The sequence below is a fragment of the Crinia signifera genome, chromosome 5 (assembly GCF_055691185.1).
Source record: "Crinia signifera chromosome 5, ASM5569118v1, whole genome shotgun sequence".
NCBI classification, from domain to species: Eukaryota; Metazoa; Chordata; class Amphibia; order Anura; family Myobatrachidae; genus Crinia; species Crinia signifera.
In genome coordinates, this window is record NC_139221.1 from 36,555,040 (window position 1) to 36,577,932 (window position 22,893).

Sequence of the window (22,893 nt, forward strand, 5' to 3'; positions counted from 1 at the left end):
GCGAAGGGGCCTTACTTGTGACTTCCAGCGGCATCGCTGGCATCACCTGCCTTGGAAAATGGGGCTGCGGTGCAATCCTTTGCTGGGTGACTGGACCCGCACACTCTGCAGGAGTGGCGAAAACGACAATTCGCCCCCCTGTTGCATTTTCCCTCATTATAAGCGAAACACTTGCCCTTGCCCGCTACCTTGGGGGATTGAGCTGGCGCCACCGCCACCTTTTTCCCCGAAACTTCACCCAAAGGCCTGGTCTGCTGAGTAACCTCCAACCAGACCTCCACGTCCTTAAACCCCATGGGCAACACCCCGTTCCCGTCCTGCTTGCGACGAAACTTTTCATCATACTCCCGCCAGGAATACCCCTTTGTTTTCAAGTACATCTCGTGCACCAAAAACAAATATTTTATAAGATTGGGGTATTCCCCCACCCTCGTCTCAGCATAACAGGCTGCAAAAACTAAAAACCCCTTGAGCCACTGGTGAAAATTTCTAAAAGCATTCTCCCCTATTCCATCAGCCTTTTTCGCCTTCTCAAAAGCCTGCTTCATGTCATCCGTCAACGTAAAAATGTCAACATACTTCCCCTTTCTAATCTTTTCCCTCATCCTCTTACGGATGCCCCTGGTGACCGCTGTGTTCGCACAATGAACCATTTCGGTGAACAGGGGTGGTTCCGCAGGAGGAGGAGCAGCGCTTGCACCCAAAGGCTTGTCTTTTGTGGTAACCTTAGCAACCTGGCGCGCAATCATCCTGGCTAACTTACGCGGGCGCCGAGGGGAATCCGACCCCACGCTACTTGTGTCACTATCTGTAGAATCACAGGAAGAATGATCAGCCAACTCACCCGTGCCTGATGTTCCTTGAGCTTCGTCAGCCGCAACGGCCGACCCGGAAACTGCTGCAGACGTTACAGGAGTTGCCCTCGTCTCCACTCTGAGCTCCCGACTTCTCCTTCTGGATGCTACTGCTGCCACTTGCTCCGCACCCACCTGCGAAGACACAACCAGAGAGGGGGGGGGGGGAGAAGACACCACACTATCCCCTTCCACCACAGCAGAAGCCGAAGCTGCCGCAGGGGAAGGAGGAATCACAACAAAAGAACCTGAAGGCGGAACCCTCGGCTGGTGCGCCGACCTGACCGGGTTCCCAGTTCCCTGAGATACCTGGGGATACCCAAACATTCCCACCCCAGAAGAAACACCAAACCCTTGCCCCGCCTGAGGCTGCCAGTACCCCGGAAAGCCTGGCCCCTGGTCCCAACCACTCACCGCCGAACTAGGTGACCCATAGCCCTGAGAAACCATGGGCCACCACAAGGGGTGACCCGGGGGACCCGATTGATAACCTCCCGCATGGTGAACCCCATAACCCGTGGACATTAACGGTCTCCAGGGAGCCCCCTGAGACAACACACTTTGAAAACTCCCTCCCGCAGGTGACTGAAAAAACGGAGAGCTATGAGGGGCCCACTGACCCTGCCAACCCCCCATGGGTGCTCCCAGTGGTGCTGAAAGGGAATGACTCCCCTGCCAAGCTGGGGAAGACCTAACCCCACCCCCTAAGGGGAACCCCTGGCCACCTCCTGCTGCCGATACCTGTGAGTGCATAGGTGCAGCCAGCGTACTCCTGGAGTACAACAGCCCTCCAGATACCCCTAACCCTGCATTAGGAGCAGATGCAGCACCCACTTGCCCCACTCCCGTATTGAATCCCACTGGCCTGGGGCCTACCCCTGCAAACCCCATGTGCCCACCCACGGGGTTGGGGGGAACCCACCCACTCAACCCCATGCCCATGCTGGCCTGGGGTCTGCTAAAATTCACATCCCCCATTGCAGGACCACTCTCTACCCCCCTAGCTGCGCCCAGGCCACCCACAGAGCTTATCCCTGCTCCGTGCAAGCGGGTGCCCGCCCCCATCCCTGACGCGCCCCCCCCCTCTCTTATCCCAGCCCCAGCACTGAAAATGTTGCTCCCCGCATGGGGAGACAACATGCCAAACATATCCCCCAGTCCTGCTTCCGACCTTGTTCCCGGCAGCGCCGGGAACCCCTGCATTTCAACAGGCGCCGGGAGAGTCCCCGCCGCCTGCGTCACGGAGACAGGCCTCGCGCTCAGCAGCGCCGAGACCTGTACTCCTCCTGCGTCCTCCAGCCCCGCCGCAGGCACCTCCGTCTCCCGCTCTGCCAGCTCAGACCGCGCGCCGTCCTCCGACGCGGTCTGAGCTTCAGCATTTAACCCCTCGTCCGCCGGGGGACCCGAGGCCGCAGCCACCCCCGGAGCCACCGCCTCAGGCCGGGCGCTTCCTAAAGCCCCGGCCTGGTCCACATCCGCCGCCATTACCGCGCTCCCCGCCGGGGAAGAGGACGGTGGAGGGGGAAACAATAAACCAGGTGAACCTGGCGCCGCACTTCCTGAGGGGACAGGCAGAGCCACTGCCAAGTCCTCCACTTCAACCACCCGCACCCTGGGCCGCCGGTACCCCGCAAGAGGCCTGGCAGCATCCACCAGGCGGCGGGGAGGGGGGGCAGAACGCCTAGGACGAGACATCACTAAAGTACAGTTGTAATAAGGAAGCAAAAACTCACCAGATCCGCGCAGGAGCCCACAGGACACCAACACTTCCAAAGGTAAGAAGGTGGAGGTCACATGGTCCCTAGAGCTTAAGTAGTGCTAACATGTACCCTCCCCCTTAACCCCTGATAGGCTAACTACTTCTGCCCACCTTATCACTAGGCAGAAAAACCCAGCAGAGTTTTTTCACTACCTGAACTTTTGCTGACCCTAAGTCAGGGCTCTTATAATGCTTCAAGCTTAATCAGCCTTCAGCTCCATATAGTATGATACCCTGATTATAAGGTGTATTATGAGCCAGAATAATATGACGTCACCTCAGGACTTCATCCCATCCCCTGCCCTCTGCAGCTCCCAATCCCATCCCCTGCCCTCTCCAGCTCCCCACCCTCTCTATCTGCCCCGCCCCCTCCCCACTCCCTTACATGCCCCGTTCAGGTGACCAGGTACAGTAGGTCCTCCTCTCTGGCCAGGTCTGTCCTGTCTCCCTAGCAGTAGGAGCCTGTACACATTGTAGACAGGCTGGACCTTACAGAATTATTATATGGCTCATACAGTAGCTGCCTGTTGTGGTAACTACGTGTTGTCTGGTTCTCAGGTAGAGACCTGTGCAGGACCACTGAGCATGGCTGTGAGCATCTCTGTGTAACCAGTGACAACTCCTACTACTGTGCATGCTCGGAAGGCTACATCCTGGCGGAAGATGGCAAGAAATGCAGAAGTAAGTACAGTGTAACCGCGATGACTGGGGTCTGGCATAATATAATGCGCATACAGTACATGCTAGGATGGACACTCAGTGGTGGTCGAAGGATTTCAGTCATTTTTACAGCAATATTAACACAGCTGTAATATGTCCCAAGTAAGAGATTGGTCATGATACAGAACCAGCTTCCACATTCTATTGGTGCTCATACGCCAGGCATGGCTAAACGAGGACGCTCCAGCTGTTGTGAAATGACAATTCCCATCATTCCTTGCCACAGTTTTGCTATTTTGGAATGCTAAAACTATGGCGAGGCATGCTGGGATGTGTAGTTTCACAACAGCTGGAGGGCCACAGTTTGGCCACGCCTGTCATACACAGTAGTAGGCATTTTCTAGTACAGATGTGAGCATCAATGTTCCTTTTTTTAATATTTGTTTTTTTATTATTATTTGTTTTGGGGCCTTGGCTCTGCCCTGATTACATCCTCCGAGTCCCGCAGCCAAGACCTCCTGCCATACTTACCTACCTGACCCTCTCCAGGAGGGACACAATGCTCTGTTCCTGGACTTCCCTGGTAATGTATGATTGCCATCACCTGTGGTGACACCTGTCTTATCAATTACCTAGCTCCCCACAGGTGATGGCAATCCTACATTACCAGGGAAGTCCAGGAACAGAGCATTTTCTCCCGCATGGAGAGGGTCAGGTAGGTAAGTATGAACTAGGCGGGCGCCTGTAATGACTGCTGGAACAGCGTGTTTGCAGAACACACTGCCCGATCCATCTAGACCACAGGTTCTCAAAGTCGGTCCTCAGGACCCCACGCAGTGCATATTTTGTCTCCTCACATAATCAAGTGAGGATCTTTTAAAATGTGCCAGTACTGAGTGCACCTGTGGGGTGACCTGGAAAAGGGGAACTGTTTGGGGTCCTAAGGACTGAGTTTGAGAACCACTGATCTAGAGATATATATCTACAGATAGATTGATCTGCAGATATATCTATAGGCCCGGGGTAGCCAACCCTAGTCCTCGAGAGCTACCAACAGTGCATGTTTTGCAGGTCTCCTCACAGAATCACAAGTGAGCTAATTAGCTCCATCTGTGTATCTTTTAAAATATGTCAGTGATTAATGAGTGCAGCTGTGCAGCAGCTAGGTTGTCTGGAAAATGTGCACTGTTGGTAGCTCTCGAGGGCTAGGGTTGGCTACCACTGCTAGGCGTTTACCCAGCTTCATGCAAACCGCTACACCCAATGAATCAATTTCAATAGAAAGAGCCAGAGAACAGGCAGATTTCATTAATCCGTGTAAGAAAATGAACGAACATTGGTATTTGTAAAGGACAGAGATAATCTGCATAGTTACACATGATCCCAGCCCCAGGGGTTAATGTTAGTTCTGCTCGTGGTCTCTGCATTATTCTGCCTCAGCAACACCTATTCCCACAGACCGCAAGGAGTTAAGTAACAGAAACTGATTACCCACAAATTGCACAATAGGATTAGCCTGTGCAAGCAAATCAGATGCCACAAAGAATACAAATCAGACCAGAACAGTTGGTGAGAAATTTTAGATACATAATCTGTTTCTGTGTCCAGCTTAATGCTCTGGTGCCCCGAGGAACCTGTGTGATTAAATAAAACTATCCAGGCATTGCAAATAATGACATTGGGGTTGGGAATCCTTTGTAATGAGTGTGGGCTATGGAGGGAACTACTGTAAACTGTGATACTCAGCAAAATGAAGGCTAGAGGCTCCTTCGGCAGAGTACAGTACGTTGTGAGGCCATAAAGGGTTGTTTGGGGACAGTTGTTAATCTGACACTGCTGATATTGATGACACCGCACAGATACGTCTCTCTCAAAAGAGGAGAGCGCCCATGTGCCACTCTGTAGCTCCGCCCCTCACTCCATTGCATGCATAGTGACAAGAGCACCTATGAGCTCAGTTACCTGGGGAGTTCCCTGGTAGTTTCTCTATAGCATATGCACATATGTCTAGTTGTAATGAGTCTGTGATACTGTATTTTCCCAGAGATTTCTTCATTGGTTGTCGCAATCTTGGTCTATTTAGTGGGTGCAGGGTGTCGGGGCTTGGAGGGCCAATAACACCACAATGGTTTTTATTTAAAAAATTGTAAACTGTCAGTGAAAACCAAGGTGTCTCAGTTGTCAGAGGATCTGCTTTGGCTCTTTTCCGTGCCTTTAAATGTAGCCATCATGGCAGCTGCCATGCAGCAAGCTAGTAGGTGACAGCAAGAGCGTAACTACCATAGGTGCAAGGAGTGCAGCTGCTATGTGGCCCAAGCTCTCAGGGGCCCGCTTTCACTGTGCTATATACATTTTTATACTATTGGGTGGTACATTGGGGCCCTTACAAACTGGAGCTACAGTATAGGGCCTACAAGTCTCTAGTTCAGCCATTGGGTGACAGGCACGGATGACTAATGTCTCACTGGTGCCTGATTGGATAGGTGATAATTGACCCTGCGTTTACTCATTACTGAATGACTCATTGCTCGAGCATAGAATCTCTCCAAGATAAATTCTGTGCATTACGCCTGCAGCGCTGTTACTACATAACACATCTGGCGAGAGCGCAAGTACCCTAGGGAGAAATTTACCAAGCAAAATACGGTAGGAATCGGCGTATTCATATTCAGTCGTATTCGGGCATGTATTTGTGTCATTTACTAATGTGAAATAATCTTAGTATTTTGTATTTTACCACCACAAGAACTGGCCGTATTCATACAAAAACATGAATTAATACAGCATCGAAAGAATGGGTGTGGATCATATTATCGACCACACTTAGGTCGAAAGCAATTAGGTCGACACCGTTGGGTCGACAGGGTTCTATGTCGACATAGGTGAAGGTCGAAAGATGTCGAGGTTGACATGGGACCATGTCGACATGGGTTTAGGTCAACAAATGCGTTAGCTCGACATGGGTTAGGTCGACAGGTCGTGAGGTTGACGTGTTTTTTCACTTTTTTTTTACCCGAATGTCGACACAGTCGACATGAACACAGTTGAAAGTCAACCGCAGCCCCTCGCATCGCTCGCTTCGCTAGCAATGCTTCGGGCACACTATTTTATTCTCCCACCAAGCCCTAGTGTATGGTAGGGCATGAAATACCGCCTGTCGGCACATGTCGACTCAAAAAACAGTGAAAAACCCCATGTCGACCTTGCGACCTGTAGACCCAACCCATGTCGACATAACCCATGTCGACCTAACGCATTTGTTGACCTAACCCATGACGACCTAACGCATTTGTCGACCTAAAACCATGTCAACCTAGACACCTGTCAAGCATTTGTTGACCTAACCCATGTCGACCTAACGCATTTGTCAACCTAAAACCATGTCGACCTAGAAACCTGTCAACCTTTATCCATGTCGACCTAGAACCTTGTCGACTTTGCTGCCTGTCGACCCAACGGTGTCGACCTCATGTCTGTCAACCTAAGTGTGGTCGATAATACGACCGTATCCCTAAAGAATACACCCTGAATTTTAAATTACTCCAATGTCATTTTGAAATTTACTATCAAGTCGTATTTCAATATATGAACATATACTAGGTGTATTCTAGTACAAATTGTAAAGAAATATGCCCAAAAAATACAACTCCATATGACATCGAAAAATACGACACCTCTGTAAATTATTCTTCGGAATATGAATTTGCAAATGAAATACTCCACGGATAACAGTCGTATTCAGTCATATACAAAATACGAATACGACTGACACATAGGGGGTTATTCTGGTTCACTCCTTCTGGCAAATGCCTTCTTAAATGGACAAAACCATGTGCACTGCAGGGGGGCAGATGTAGAATTAGATTTGGTGAGTTATTTTTTTTTTTCTGTGCAGGGAAAATACTGGCTGTTTTATTTTGACACTGCAATATAGATCTCACTTTGAAGTAAAACCCCACCCAAATCTAATGCTGGGTACACACCAGGACGACTAGGGCCCGATCCCCACAATCTCGATCCAATTCCGATCAATTGGATGTAGATTGTGTGCTGATTGGGCCCTTTTCTGACCTGCTGTGGACCGATACCGATCCGATGCGCGGTCCCGCGGGTCGGTCGGTCGTTATTGAGATCCTACCTGCTGCAGGTAGGATCTCAATGACGACCATACAGCCGGGTGCGGGTCGCCATCGGATCGGACCCGCTCACGGTGCACATCGTGAGCGGGTCGTGCCCCCCCGCGTCACCGTGACCGGGTCGGACGAGACACTGACGACCCGCTCACGATGTGCATCGTGAGCGGGTCGTCCTGGTGTGTACCCCGCATAACTCTCTCTGCACAAGTAACATCTACCCCACCTGCAGTGCACATGGTTTTGTCCATTTGAGAAGGAATTTGGCAGAAGGAGTGAACCAGCATAACCCCCATAGTCGTATGCTTAGTAAATTTTGCCCTTAGTCTCTGAGGTAAGTGCATCTTCTGTACTCTTTCATGCAGGCATTAAACCCTGCATGAACTTAACGTGCAGCGACCTCTGTGCATCCTGTAGTTAAGAAGAAGAGATTAATGATCTCTAAAATAAACCCAAGCAGTGAAAACACTGTCACTATAGTATATTGTATAACTTTCCTTCTTATCTGTGCATTGCTTGGCCTGATGAAAGAGAATCGTTCAAAGCTTGTCTGTGGAGAGTAAACAATCAAATATTACCTTGTGTACAATACTACATCACTAAATCTGCATAGATTGATTTCAATTGATTTTTACAGCTGCGTGCACCTCATTAAAGAAAACAAGCTATCTAAGCTAAGGATTACCAGCGTAGAAAAAAATTCAGAATGTGTTGTTCTACTGTAGTACACAAATAGATGGGGAAATGTTTGACATGCCTCAGCAGCACACTCTGGTGGCAGTAGCCGGGATTACAGTAAAAACTACAAAAAAAAAATTTTTTACACAATTGTGTCTACAAAATCTGTTACAATACACAACAACGTTTAAAACTGTATATACCATTCTGTCCACAGCAAAGTAAGCTATTTCATGATCTGTTTTCTATTTATTACCGGTTTTCAGGGTGCAGCGAAGGACCGGTTGACTTGGTGTTTATCATCGATGGCTCCAAAAGCCTCGGAGAGGACAACTTTGAAATCGTAAAACAGTTTGTGAATGGGATCATAGACTCCTTAGAGATCTCGCAGAAAGCCGCCCGCGTGGGACTGGTCCAGTATTCCACACATGTCCACACAGAATTCACCATGGCGCAGTACAGCTCAGCCAAAGACATGAAGAAAGCCGTGTCTCAAATGAAATACATGGGCAGAGGATCCATGACCGGACTTGCCCTGAAGCTCATGTACGAAAAGAGCTTTACTGAGACGCAGGGAGCCAGACATCGCTCCTTGGGTGTCCCGAGAGTGGCCATTGTGTTTACCGACGGCCGGGCGCAAGATGAAGTCTCAGACTGGGCAGGCCGGGCCAAGCAGAGCGGTACTATGTCCTCTATTGCTTCTTGGAGAATGTTGCTGTATTTTCTTTTTATAGTATTTTTTTTTAATAGCAACGGATATGTTATTTGATATCAGCAAAGATAAATCAGTGTTGATAAGTTTAAAGATATCGTCATGGCAACCGTGATCATACAGAAGTTGGGATTGATGTAGTAATACTGGGGTAGATGTAAGGGATATGGGAGAAGTGAGCCAGAGGAGAAGTGGCCCATGGCAACCAATCAGCTGCTCTGTATAATTTTATATTATGCAAATTATAGATGTTACATCAGTGCTGATTGGTTGCCATGGGCTACCTCTCCTCTGGCTCACTTCTCCTCCCTTATCACTGCTTCATACATCTACCCCACTGTACTGTATTTACTTTGTACACATTTAAGTTTTGATCTGTGCTTTTTTCCTATAGTTATTTTAGGTATCTTGAGTAAATCCACCCAAATTATTTGAAAATATATTTTTCCTTTGTTATGATGAACGGATCAGCACATTGAGGGCCAGATGCACTAAGCTTCAAAAAGTGATACAGTGGAGAGTGCTAAACTGCCAGCCAAGCAGCTCCTAATGGGTAAATTGACTAAAGTTTTTAGAAGTGAAAGATATTGCCCATACAGTAGTAACCAATCACATTTCATTTATCATTTATCTAGTACCATCTAGAGCAGTGGTTCCCAAACTGTGCGCCGTAGCTCCCTGGGGTGCCGAAGCACTGTGACAGGGGTGCGGTGGCCAGTGTCCGTAGAGGCAGCCTGTCTGCCAGCCGCTGCATGTATAATTTACTGTGCACAGTGCGAGTGAGCACCGAGGGCGGCGGGGAGTGAGTGCCGGGAGGGGGTGGAGGGTGAGCACTGGGAGTGACCGTGAGTACCGGGCGGATTGGTGAAGTGAGCGGCAGGAGGGGGCGTGGGGAGAACACCGGGGGGTGGCAGGGAGTGAGCGTGAGTACCGGGCAGGTGCGTGGAGTGAGCGGCTGGAGGAGGCTTGGGGAGAACCCACGGGAGCTTGGGGAGAACCTGCTAGCTTGGTGCATGACCTTGATAGTTAGCCTGGGCTGTTTTTTTTTTAAATGGGTCCAGGTATGCACTGCATACATAGCATTGTTTTGACCTAACAAAAAAAAAAGGGGGGGGGGGGACAGTTCGGTAATTATTTTGGCTTAAGGGTGCCTTGAAAAAGTTATGGAGACCCAAAGGGTGCCTTAGACTGAAGAAGTTTGAGAACCACTGGTCTAGTGCACAGGTTCTTAAACTCAGTCCTCAGGACCCACACAGAGCATGTTTTGCAGGTCTCCTCACAGAATCACAAGTGAAAAAATGAGATCCACCTGTGGATCTTTTAAAATGTGTCAATGAGTATTGAATGAACCTGTGCACCTGCCGGGTGACCTGGAAAATGTGAACTGTGTGGGGTCCTGAGGACCAAGTTTGAGAACCACTTTGTCTAGAGCAGGCTTTCCCAACCCCGGTCCTCAAGGCACACCAACAGTGCAGGTTTTAGTGATATCCAGGCTTCAGCACAGATGGTTTAATCAGAATCCCTCAGATACTAATTAAGGGGGTTATTCTCGTTCATTCTTTCTGACAAATTCCTTCTTATACCCCGTTCTCACTGCAGCCAAATTCCTGGGTCTAGCATGTAGACCCGGGAATTTTCCTTTTAACACAGGATTTTTGGCAGTGTGAACGGGTTGCATATCCGGATTTCATACACGGGTAAAACCCTTCTTTTTACCCGTGTCTGAGATCCGGATATGTAGACACTGGTTGACCCGTTCATACTGCCGAAAAACCTGTGTTTAAAGGCAAATTCCCGGGTAGAACTTCTTCACCCGGGAATTTGCCTTGCAGAGAGAACGGGGGTCCAGCGCGTCAGTCCCAGGCATTTTAATGCCGGGTAAAAGCAGTGTATTTCTCACTGGCAGTGAGAACACGGCATCAGATGGACAAAACCATGTGCACTGCAGGTGGGGCAGATGTGCAGAGAGAATTAGATTTGGGTGGGGTTTTACTTCAAAGTGAGATCTATATTTCAGTGTAAAATAAAGCAGTCAGTATTTTCCCTGCACAGACACAAAATAACTCACCCAAATCTAATTCTCTCTGCACATTTTACATCTGCCCCCCTGCAGTGCACATGGTTTTGTCCATCTAAGAAGGATTTTGTCAGAAAGAGTGAACTAGAATAAGGGCCTAATTCACCTGTGCTCAAGCCTGGATATCTACAAAACCTGCACTGATGGTGTGCCTTGAGGACCGTGGTTGGGAATGCCTGGTCTAGAGGATAAAAGCTAGAATCGGATTGGTTTTATCATCTCTCACTTCTAAAAAGTCACACTTTAGCAAATTTACCACATACTATGAACAGCCTGTACCATGCCAGTTAGGAGCTGTTTGGCTGGTACTTTATCACTCTACAATGTATCACTTTTTGGAGCTTAACGCATCCGGCCCTGAGGCAGCCACCACTCCAACCCCTAGCACCCAGCAGCCCACAACATCTATATATAAAGACACTAGTTGCTGAACCGTTGCTTGCCAGCTTTATGCTTATGCCCAAGTCGGATTCGTCTTCCAGGTGGACGTTTTAGCATTAGCAGCAACTGTTAATAATTCACTTCATTAATCTGCAGGGGGTAATGCCATCCATATGCTGAGATACTTGGCAGGAAAACGAATGAACCCGATGTCATGTATTTGTGAGGAAAAGTGATGACGAATCGGCACAGTAATGGGAAACTGGGCTCCTTGTATAAGGACTGTCCACCCCCCCCCCAACAGACTGTTAATGACGGCTTGCGGCAGAGATTTGCCTCACTGCGCACTGTGAGGAAAAAATGAGTCACTTTGTGATGCTTCTCTGCCAAGGCGGGCTACAGACTGGAAGGCAAAAACTTTCCCTCTCTGAGGATGATGTATCTAATTTTTTAGGGAGATAAAGTGGAGTTGTTGCCGATAGTAACCAGCAGAAGCAGCCAGGTCCCAGCACTTGTGCAATGGACTTGCAGGTCAACCTTGGCTATATAGCCAATGTCCCGCATGTTCAGTGAGTCCTGGTAACGTCATTGAAGTAGTCATCATTCTAGCACCCGCCATCTTTGAAAATCCGTGCAGTTCCTCTTCCCTGCCTGGGGTGTCGCTGTCTGCTGTGGTGTTTCTAGCACAGGTCTGGTTTGCATATCAGTGCTGATATACAGACTAGAAGCACTACGGCAGACAGTGACACCCCAGGCAGGGAAGAGGAACTGCATGGGTTTTCAAAGATAGCGGGTGCTAGAATGAACGCTATTGAAGGATGATTTTGGATCTGACAAGTACCAGGTCCAGCGCAAGAGCAGAAGCTCACCTTACACACTGAACCCAGCATACCCATTATACACAGGTAAACCCAGGTTATTCACACTGCACCTCACCCCAATAGCCGGGTGCAATGTGAAAGGGGTATTAGAGGTTTGATATGAACCCCACAGTGTCTGAGTAATGGCCCCCTGCCCCTAGGCACTGATAATGTATATTCTCCTCCTCAAATGGCCACCTAGACTGTGTGTGGCACCAGGTGCACTTATGTTTGTGTGTAGCTGCAGGGAATTGATTATTACACGAGAGGGTTCCCTGCCTTTGTTGTACAATGCATAGTACCAGGTATGTCTGACAGTGCCAGCAGCTGGAGCTGCCTCCGCTCTCTGTGCAGTGCTTCGCTCACTGCTGTGGTCAGGTCAGGGCACTTGGAGGTTGCTGTGGAATTAATAACTATGACGTAATTATGCAGCACTCTGTCTGTCTCCTTCTTAGGCATCACCATCTACGCCGTCGGAGTGGGAAAGGCGATAGACGAGGAGTTACAAGAAATTGCTTCAGCTCCGCAAGAGAAACATGTTATTCATGCTGATGACTTCACCTCCATGGGGTATATCACTGAGAAACTGAAATCCAGCATCTGCGAAGGTACTGCCTGCAGGACTGAGGTGCCACTCGCATACATACACGTGGCGGTGTGCTGCGCAGCGCGCCTGTCACTTACACACCAGGCTATTGTGATGGGGTTGTGAAACAAACTGTGAAGAACCAGTGTAAAAAACTATTATCATTAGTCATCACTATAGATCCACAATACCGCATTACTGCAGTATATCAAAGTCTGTGTACTGTGCTAAATTGCCCACTAGGCATGTGAGACGAGTGCATAGGGGCAGCATTAAATGTGCAAGTGGAAGCCCCGCAGCGAGCGCCTTCGGGAGATTTTTCATTTGCCTGGGCGCTTGCTGCCTGAGTGACTTCTTTGGAAGCAGGTAGAGAATACTCAGATTGTGAATTATGCACAAATGAAAGCAGTGAGGCAGCAGTCCTACCTGCCTCCCAGCCTCATTATCATTTCATTATCAGGCTTGGCCTGGGCTTGTGGTAGGGACATATAGGGAGAAAATCAACTATTAAGATGAATTAAACCTAATTTAACAGGTTCTTGAGCCAACGTATTATGACATATAGAATTTACAGACTGCTAACAATTCCTCACACAAATCTCTTTACAGGTTGGAGCAATTGGAAAGAAACTACTGACCTCTCCAACCAAGGTAAGACAGTGATGTATTGTAATAATTCATTCTAATACCTAATGTCTGTGCACTGCGTGTATGGGAGACGGTCCCTGGCTCACTGCCCATTGCAGCAGCCTGTCTGTATACTTCTTTAGTGCAGTTTTATGTAATATATATGATTGGGGCATAAGATTCCCACCATGGGCCGAACTGTGCGGAGTTTGTATATTCTCCCCGTGCTTGCGTGGGTTTCCGCCGGGTATTCTGGTTTCCCACAATCCAAAAATATACTGGTAGGCTAATTGGCTGTCAACAAATTAACCCTAGAATGTCTGTGTGTGCGTGTACATGTGGTAGGGAATATAGATTGTAAGCTCCACTGGGGCAGGGACTGATGTGAATGTTCAAATATTCTCTGTAAAGCGCTGCAGAATCTGTGTGCGCTATATAAGAAACTGTTAATAAATAATAATAATAAATTGGTGGCCCACAGTATATCCTGAAAGCTTCTGATATTTGGCTGTAAGAGCAGTACTGCAACTGTCTCAGATGTGGACATTATGGGGGGAATTTACTAATATGAAAAATCAAGTTTTTTGTATTAGTATTTCCCCTACGACTGCATACGACTGTTTGAGTCGTATGCAAAGTCGTGTTCCGGAGGGGGATTTACAAAGCAGTCATATACGACTGCTTTGTAACCCTCCGATGTCGTAGGAATTCGTATTAGCAGCCGTATATACGGCTGCTAATACGAATTATTTGTAGGCAGTCTGCACGGATCAGTCAGATCCGTGCAGGCTGCAAGGTGTAAAAAAAAATTAAATAAATAATAAAAAAAAAAAAAACCGGCGTGGGGTCCCCCCCACAGCCGAAACCAGCACCAGGCTGACAGAGCCTGGAGCCGGTAATTAAAAATCAGGGAACCCGACAAATAGGGGTTCCCTGATTTTTAACAACCAGCCCCAGGCTCCTGCTCTGGGGCTGGTTCCCAAAATACGGGGGACAAAATGACTAGGGGTCCCCCGTATTTTAAGAACCAGCCCCAGGCAAAACCAGCCAGCAGGGTAATGCCACAGCCGGGGGGAGACTTTTTATGCAAGTCCCCCCGGCCAAAGCATTAACCCTACCGACCAGTCAGCCTGGCCAGGGGCCCTGGGGGAGTGGGGACCCCCCCAATAAAGGGGTCCCCCCCCCTCCAGGACTTACCTGACCAGGCTGAAGCCTGGTGCTGTCCTCGATGCCCCTGGGCGGTGGGCATCGAGCTGATAGTGGTGTAAAAAATAGAACAAACTATTGTTTTTTACTGTGGCACTACAAGTGCCAGCAAGCCTCCCCAGCAAGCTGGGACTTGGAGAACCACAAGTCCCAGCCTGCTGGGCATTAAAGGGCCCGCTGGGTCTTGTAGTGCCACAGTAAAAAAAATAGTTAAATAAAACACACTGACACCCATTTTAAATAAAAGTTTAATACACACATTACACACATACTGATACTTACCTATCTTGATCCCGTTGGTAGGTCGCTGGCTCCGGTGTCGGCGGCTCCGTGTCGGCGGCTCCGTGTCGGCGGCTCCGGGGTCGGCGTCCTGTCCGAGGATAATCCATGTTGGACCTGTGGAAGGAAATCCTACTCACCCAGGTCCTTCATGGATGGTCTTCTTTCTTCATCTGTCGACATCCAGGTCTTCTGGCAGCTGCTGACGACTTCCAGCAGCTGCCGGCATCTCCCGCGACGCTCCCCGGCTTTCAGAGCCGGAGAGATCCTTCCTCTTCGGCGTCTGGGCTCAGAATGAATTCTGGCCAATCAGGAGCCGCCTAGCCGCCTAGCGGCCAATCAGGAAAGGTCTTTCCTGATTGGCCGCTAGGCGGCTAGGCGGCTCCTGATTGGCCAGAATTCATTCTGAGCCCAGACGCCGAAGAGGAAGGATCTCTCCGGCTCTGAAAGCCGGGGAGCGTCGCGGGAGATGCCGGCAGCTGCTGTAAGTCGTCAGCAGCTGCCAGAAGACCTGGATGTCGACAGATGAAGAAAGAAGACCATCCATGAAGGACCTGGGTGAGTAGGATTTCCTTCCACAGGTCCAACATGGATTATCCTCGGACAGGACGCCGACCCCGGAGCCGCCGACACGGAGCCGCCGACACCGGAGCCAGTGACCTACCAACGGGATCAAGATAGGTAAGTATCAGTATGTGTGTAATGTGTGTATTAAACTTTTATTTAAAATGGGTGTCAGTGTGTTTTATTTAACTATTTTTTTTACTGTGGCACTACAAGACCCAGCGGGCCCTTTAATGCCCAGCAGGCTGGGACTTGTGGTTCTCCAAGTCCCAGCTTGCTGGCACTTGTAGTGCCACAGTAAAAAACAATAGTTTGTTCTATTTTTTACACCACTATCAGCTCGATGCCCACTGCCCAGGGGCATCGAGGACAGCACCAGGCTTCAGCCTGGTCAGGTAAGTCCTGGAGAGGGGGGAACCCCTTTATTTGGGGGGTCCCCACTCCCCCAGGGCCCCTGGCCAGGCTGACTGGTCGGTAGGGTTAATGCTTTGGCCGGGGTGACTTGCATAAAAAGTCTCCCCCCGGCTGTGGCATTACCCTGCTGGCTGGTTTTGCCTGGGGCTGGTTCTTAACCCCTTCCCGACATTTGACGTATATATACGTCATGGCCGGGATGTACTTCCCGACACATGACGTATATATACGTCATGACTTTAAACTGTCCCCGCGTCTATAGACGCGGTGACAGTTTAAACATGTCTGCTGTCCCTGACAGCAGACATGTCCCTGCATGCCCAGGGGGGGCGGCGATGCCTCCCCCCCGTCGGCGATCGCTGTGATTGGCTGTTCAATGTGAACAGCCAGTCGCAGCGTTTTCCTGTGTTACCGGCGAATCAGACGCTCGGTAACACAGGTGTCAATCACCGCCGGGTGTGAGGGGGCGTGAGGGGGTCACCGGTGATGACCACACCTCACCCCACCTCACCCCACCTGCCCCCAAGGCTGTGATTGGTCCGTCGGAACGACGGACCAATCACAGCCATGGCGCGTGATTTAAACTAACGGTGACTGCGCTGCAGACGCCATTCCGGTCTGGAATTGCGTGCAGAGCGGTCACCGTGCCAATCTGTCGTGATATACATACCTGATCCTTGCCTGATACTTACCTGATCACCGCTGGTAGCGTGCTGCCAGCAGCTGGATGCTTCCTGGATCTTGTCACTTCCTGTGTGCTGCTGCTGCAGTGTCATAGAGTGACAGATAGTGAGATAGTGAGAGATAGTGAGAGATAGTCAGAGATAGTCAGAGATAGTGAGAGATAGTGACAGAGAGTGATAGAGAGTGCTATATTTTGTGTCTGCTGCCCCCCCTTTTGTGCTGATCAGTATATCTGTGCTGATCAGCAACTTTTTGGGGGTGCAGGTTTTTTTTTTTTATATATATATATACCTGTCAGTTGCACCAAAGCTTGTGCTGCCTGTGCAACTGACTGCTGCCCCCCCTGCTGCCCCCCCTTTTGTGCTGATCAGTATAAATTAACTGATCAGCAACTTTTTGGGGGTCCAGGGTTTTTTTTTTTATATATACCCTGTCAGGTTGCACCCACATTTGTGTGCCTGCTGCCCCTCACTGCTAATCAGTGTTGCATCACTGCATCACTGATCTGCATGGTTTTTTTTTTTGGAGAGTGCAGTGGGGTTTTGTTTTTACACCCACGTTGCTTTTGTGGGTGTCCTGTGGCCGCTGAGCGCTGATCAGTGACATACATCACTGAACAGCATTTTTGGCACAGGGTAGATATAATTATTTTTCTGCAGTTTTTTTAAATTGTTTTTTTTTTTGGAGAGTGCTGTGGTTTATTTTTTTTAAATTGTTTTTACACCCACGTTGCTTTTGTGGGTGTCCTGTGGCCGCTGAGCACTGATCAGTGACGTACATCACTGATCAGCATTTTCGGCACAGGGTTGATATAATTTTTTTTTTTTTTTGGATCAAATTCCTGTTGCCTTTGAGCGCTGTTCAGTGACGGACGTTACTGACCAACATCTGTGCTCAATTTTTGGCGCAGGACCTTTTTTTTTTTTTTTTTAACCCCTCCAATTTTTTTTTTTATTGGGATCAAATTCCTGTATAAAGTATTTTTTTTTCTGCACTACATACACACTACACACTACATACCCCCCGTGTTGAAATAAAGTTTGTACCCCCCCTACACTATACACGTGTTGAAACATTACACTTACAGAAACACAAAAATAAAAATGGCATCCCAAATGTCATCTCAGTCATCCAGAAGAATGTATTCAGCGGAGGAGGCATATGCCATGCTTGCCTCTGACTCTGACACAGCCAGTGATGCAAGCGGGGAATTTGAAGGATTCGTCTTAACCTCATCTTCCTCCTCTAGTGATGAGGGACCCCCTCAAAGACGCCCCCGTAGAGCAGCTGAGACCCCCCCCCCAAATGATTGATCCCGTATGGACCCCACCACCAGACAATTTTGAGCTCCAGGTTCCTGAGTTTTTGGCCACCCCAGGAATCCAATTTGATTCAACAGGTCTCAGAGAAATTGACTTTTTCAAATTATTTTTCTCTGATGATTTTATAAATTTAATGGTGGACCAAAGTAATTTATATGCCCAGCAGTTTATTGCTCAAAACCCCACGTCATCATTTGCTAGGTGGACCCCTGTAGATGCAGTAGAGATGATGACGTTTTGGGGTCTGGTGTTACATATGGGCATAGTAAAAAAGCCAGAAATTAGGCAATATTGGAGTACAGATGTTCTGTACAGCACCCCACTTTACCGTATGGCCATGACTCGGACTCGTTTTGAGACAATCCTTAAATTTTTGCATTACAACGATAATGCACAGTGCCCACCCAGAGATGATCCCACCTTTGACCGGCTATTCAAAGTCAGGCCGGTCATTGATCATTTCAGTGCCAAATTTGCAGAGATGTACATCCCTGAAAAATTTATTTGTATCGACGAGTCCCTTATACATTTTAAAGGAAGGGTTAAATTCCGCCAGTACCTTCCCAGTAAGAGGGCAAGGTATGGCATAAAAATGTATAAACTGCGTGAAAGCACCTCAGGGTACACCCACAGGTTTAGGGTATATGAAGGGAAGGATTCAAGAATTGAACCGCCAGAATGCCCCCCCTCCCTCGTAGGTGTTAGTGGAAAAATTGTCTGGGATTTAGTGCACCCCTTCCTGGATAAAGGTTATCACCTCTATGTGGATAACTTTTACACTAGCATCCCCCTGTTTAAGGCCCTTGGTTCAAGAGGTACAGCAGCTTGCGGTACTGTGCGCAAGAACCAAAGAGGCCTCCCAAAAACGCACATTGCCCAAGTACTGAGAAGGGGTGAAAGCAGGGCACAATCCACTGAAAATATGTTGTTGGTCAAATATAAGGACAAGAGGGATGTCCTTATACTGACAACAATTCATGGAGACAGTACCACCTCCGTCCCTGTACGAGGTACCAGTACCCACACCTCAAAACCTAATTGTATCCTAGATTACAATAAGTACATGGGCGGAGTGGATCTTTCAGATCAGGTACTGAAGCCGTACAGTCCCCTGCGGAAAACAAAAATCTGGTACAAGAAGCTGGCCGTGTATATCATCCAGATGGCACTGTATAACGCTTACGTGCTATTCCGTTCTACCAGCCAGAGGGGGACATTTATGCACTTTCAAGAGGAAGTCATAAAGGGCCTAATATTTGGGAACCAGCAGGCAGAGGGCCCCAGTACTTCTAGTACTGGCCCCCGTATTGTACCAGGGCAGCATTTTCCTAACGAAATCCCCTCCACTGCAAAAAAGGGCAGGACACAAAAAAGGTGCAAAGTTTGCTATAAAAAGGGAATAAGAAAGGATACTATTTTCCACTGTGAAACTTGCCCCGACAAACCCGGCCTATGTATAAAGGAGTGTTTTAAAATATACCACACATCTATGGATTATTAGGTTCATCATTTCACCGTGCTTCGGGGGTCTTGCTAATGCCACATAGCACCCACTATTCATTCCACCACAATCTGAGCTGCAAAATCCAAAAATCACTCCTTCCCTTCTGAGTCCTGCCATGCACCCAACTGGTATTTTTTGGTCACATATGAGGCATTGCCATACTCGGGAGAAATTGGGGCACAGATTTTGGGGTGCTTTTTCTCCTTCATACCTTATGAAAATGAAAAATTTTGAGCCAGAACTGCATTTTTGTGTAAAAAAATGTAATTTTTCATTTTCACAGCCCAGTTGTACCAAAATTGGTGAAACCCCTGGGGGTTTGAAATGTACACTATACCCCTAGATGAATTCCCTGAGGGGTATAGTTTGCAAAATGGGGTCACTTGTGGGGGGGTTCCACTGTATTGGTGCTTTGGGGGTCTTGCTAATGCGACATAGCACCCACCAACATTCCACCAGAATCTGTGCTGCAAAATCCAAATATCACTCCTTCCCTTCTAAGTCCTGCCATTTTTTGGTCACACATGAGGCATTGCCGTACTCGGGAGAAATTGGGGCACAGATTTTGGGGTGCTTTGTCTCCTTCATTCCTTGTGAAAATGAAAAATTTTGAGCCAGAACTGCATTTTTGTGTAAAAAAATGTAATTTTTCATTTTCACAGCCCAGTTGTACCAAAATTGGTGAAACCCCTGGGGGTTTGAAATGTACACTATACCCCTAGATGAATTCCCTGAGGGGTATAGTTTGCAAAATGGGGTCACTTGTGGGGGGGTTCCACTGTATTGGTGCTTTGGGGGTCTTGCTAATGCGACATAGCACCCACCAACATTCCACCAGAATCTGTGCTGCAAAATCCAAATATCACTCCTTCCCTTCTGAGTCCTGCCATTTTTTGGTCACACATGAGGCATTGCCGTACTCGGGAGAAATTGGGGCACAGATTTTGGGGTGCTTTGTCTCCTTCATTCCTTGTGAAAATGAAAAATTTTGAGCCAGAACTGCATTTTTGTGTAAAAAAATGTAATTTTTCATTTTCACAGCCCAGTTGTACCAAAATTGGTGAAACCCCTGGGGGTTTGAAATGTACACTATACCCCTAGATGAATTCCCTGAGGGGTATAGTTTGCAAAATGGGGTCACTTGTGGGGGGGTTCCACTGTATTGGTGCTTTGGGGGTCTTGCTAATGCGACATAGCACCCACCAACATTCCACCAGAATCTGTGCTGCAAAATCCAAATATCACTCCTTCCCTTCTGAGTCCTGCCATTTTTTGGTCACACATGAGGCATTGCCGTACTCGGGAGAAATTGGGGCAGAGATTTTGGGGTGATTTGTCTCCTTCATTCCTTGTGAAAATGAAAAATTTTGAGCCAGAACTGCATTTTTGTGTAAAAAAATGTAATTTTTCATTTTCACAGCCCAGTTATACCACAATTGGTGAAACCCCTGGGGGTTTGAAATGTACACTATACCCCTAGATGAATTCCCTGAGGGGTGTAGTTTGCAAAATGGGGTCACTTGTGGGGGGGTTCCACTGTATTGGTGCTTCGGGGGTCTTGCTAATGCGACATAGCACCCACCAACATTCCACCAGAATCTGTGCTGCAAAATCCAAATATCACTCCTTCCCTTCTGAGTCCTGCCATGCACCCAAATGGTATTTTTTGGTCACATGTGAGGCATTGCCGTACTCGGGAGAAATTGGGGCACAGATTTTGGGGTGCTTTGTCTCCTTCATTCCTTGTGAAAATGAAAATTTTTGAGCCAGAACTGCATTTTTGTGTAAAAAATTTAATTTTTCATTTTCACTGCCCAGTTGTACCACAATTGGTGAAACCCCTGGGGGTTTGAAATGTACACTAAACCCCTAGATTAATTCCCTGAGGGGTGTAGATTGCAAAATGGGGTCACTTGTGGGGGGGTTCCACTGTATTGGTGCTTCGGGGGTCTTGCTAATGCGACATAGCACCCACCAACATTCCACCAGAATCTGTGCTGCAAAATCCAAATATCACTCCTTCCCTTCTGAGTCCCGCCATGCACCCAAATGGTATTTTTTGGTCACATGTGAGGCATTGCCGTACTCGGGAGAAATTGGGGCACATATTTTGGGGTGCTTTGTCTCCTTCATTCCTTGTGAAAATGAAAAATTTTGAGCCAGAACTGCATTTTTGTGTAAAAAATTTAATTTTTCATTTTCACTGCCCAGTTGTACCACAATTGGTGAAACCCCTGGGGGTTTGAAATGTACACTATACCCCTAGATGAATTCCCTGAGGGGTGTAGTTTGCAAAATGGGGTCACTTGTGGGGGGGTTCCACTGTATTGGTGCTTCGGGGGTCTTGCTAATGCGACATAGCACCCACCAACATTCCACCAGAATCTGTGCTGCAAAATCCAAATATCACTCCTTCCCTTCTGAGTCCTGCCATGCACCCAACTGGTATTTTTTGGTCACATGTGAGGCATTGCCGTACTCGGGAGAAATTGGGGCACATATTTTGGGGTGCTTTGTCTCCTTCATTCCTTGTGAAAATGAAAAATTTTGAGCCAGAACTGCATTTTTGTGTAAAAAATTTAATTTTTCATTTTCACTGCCCAGTTGTACCACAATTGGTGAAACCCCTGGGGGTTTGAAATGTACACTATACCCCTAGATGAATTCCCTGAGGGGTGTAGTTTGCAAAATGGGGTCACTTGTGGGGGGGTTCCACTGTATTGGTGCTTCGGGGGTCTTGCTAATGCGACATAGCACCCACCAACATTCCACCAGAATCTGTGCTGCAAAATCCAAATATCACTCCTTCCCTTCTGAGTCCTGCCATGCACCCAAATGGTATTTTTTGGTCACATGTGAGGCATTGCCGTACTCGGAAGAAATTGGGGCACATATTTTGGGGTGCTTTGTCTCCTTCATTCCTTGTGAAAATGAAAAATTTTGAGCCAGAACTGCATTTTTGTGTAAAAAATTTAATTTTTCATTTTCACTGCCCAGTTGTACCACAATTGGTGAAACCCCTGGGGGTTTGAAATGTACACTATACCCCTAGATGAATTCCCTGAGGGGTGTAGTTTGCAAAATGGGGTCACTTGTGGGGGGTTCCACTGTATTGGTGCTTCGGGGGTCTTGCTAATGCGACATAGCACCCACCAACATTCCACCAGAATCTGTGCTGCAAAATCCAAATATCACTCCTTCCCTTCTGAGTCCTGCCATGCACCCAAATGGTATTTTTTGGTCACATGTGAGGCATTGCCGTACTCGGGAGAAATTGGGGCACATATTTTGGGGTGCTTTGACTCCTTCATTCCTTGTGAAAATGAAAAATTTTGAGCCAGAACTGCATTTTTGTGTAAAAAATTTAATTTTTCATTTTCACTGCCCAGTTGTACCACAATTGGTGAAACCCCTGGGGGTTTGAAATATACACTATACCCCTAGATGAATTCCCTGAGGGGTGTAGTTTGCAAAATGGGGTCACTTGTGGGGGGGTTCCACTGTATTGGTGCTTTGGGGGTCTTGCTAATGCGACATAGCACCCACCAACATTCCACCAGAATCTGTGCTGCAAAATCCAAATATCACTTCTT

General features: G+C 47.9%; 1 protein-coding gene across 3 annotated transcripts in view; it reads left to right on the forward strand.

Moving 5' to 3' along the window:
- The window catches only part of MATN2 (matrilin 2), a 94,037-nt gene that overhangs the window by 65,381 nt on the left and 5,763 nt on the right, over positions 1 to 22,893 (forward strand). For 2 of the 3 annotated variants that reach the window (XM_083187013.1, XM_083187015.1), the window contains 4 exons: positions 3,172 to 3,294; positions 8,351 to 8,764; positions 12,570 to 12,722; positions 13,310 to 13,351. In XM_083187013.1, the coding sequence (XP_083043139.1) occupies positions 3,172 to 3,294; positions 8,351 to 8,764; positions 12,570 to 12,722; positions 13,310 to 13,351 (732 nt within the window). The remainder of the gene's footprint in view (positions 1 to 3,171; positions 3,295 to 8,350; positions 8,765 to 12,569; positions 12,723 to 13,309; positions 13,352 to 22,893) is intronic. The other variant, XM_083187014.1, reaches the window with a different exon arrangement.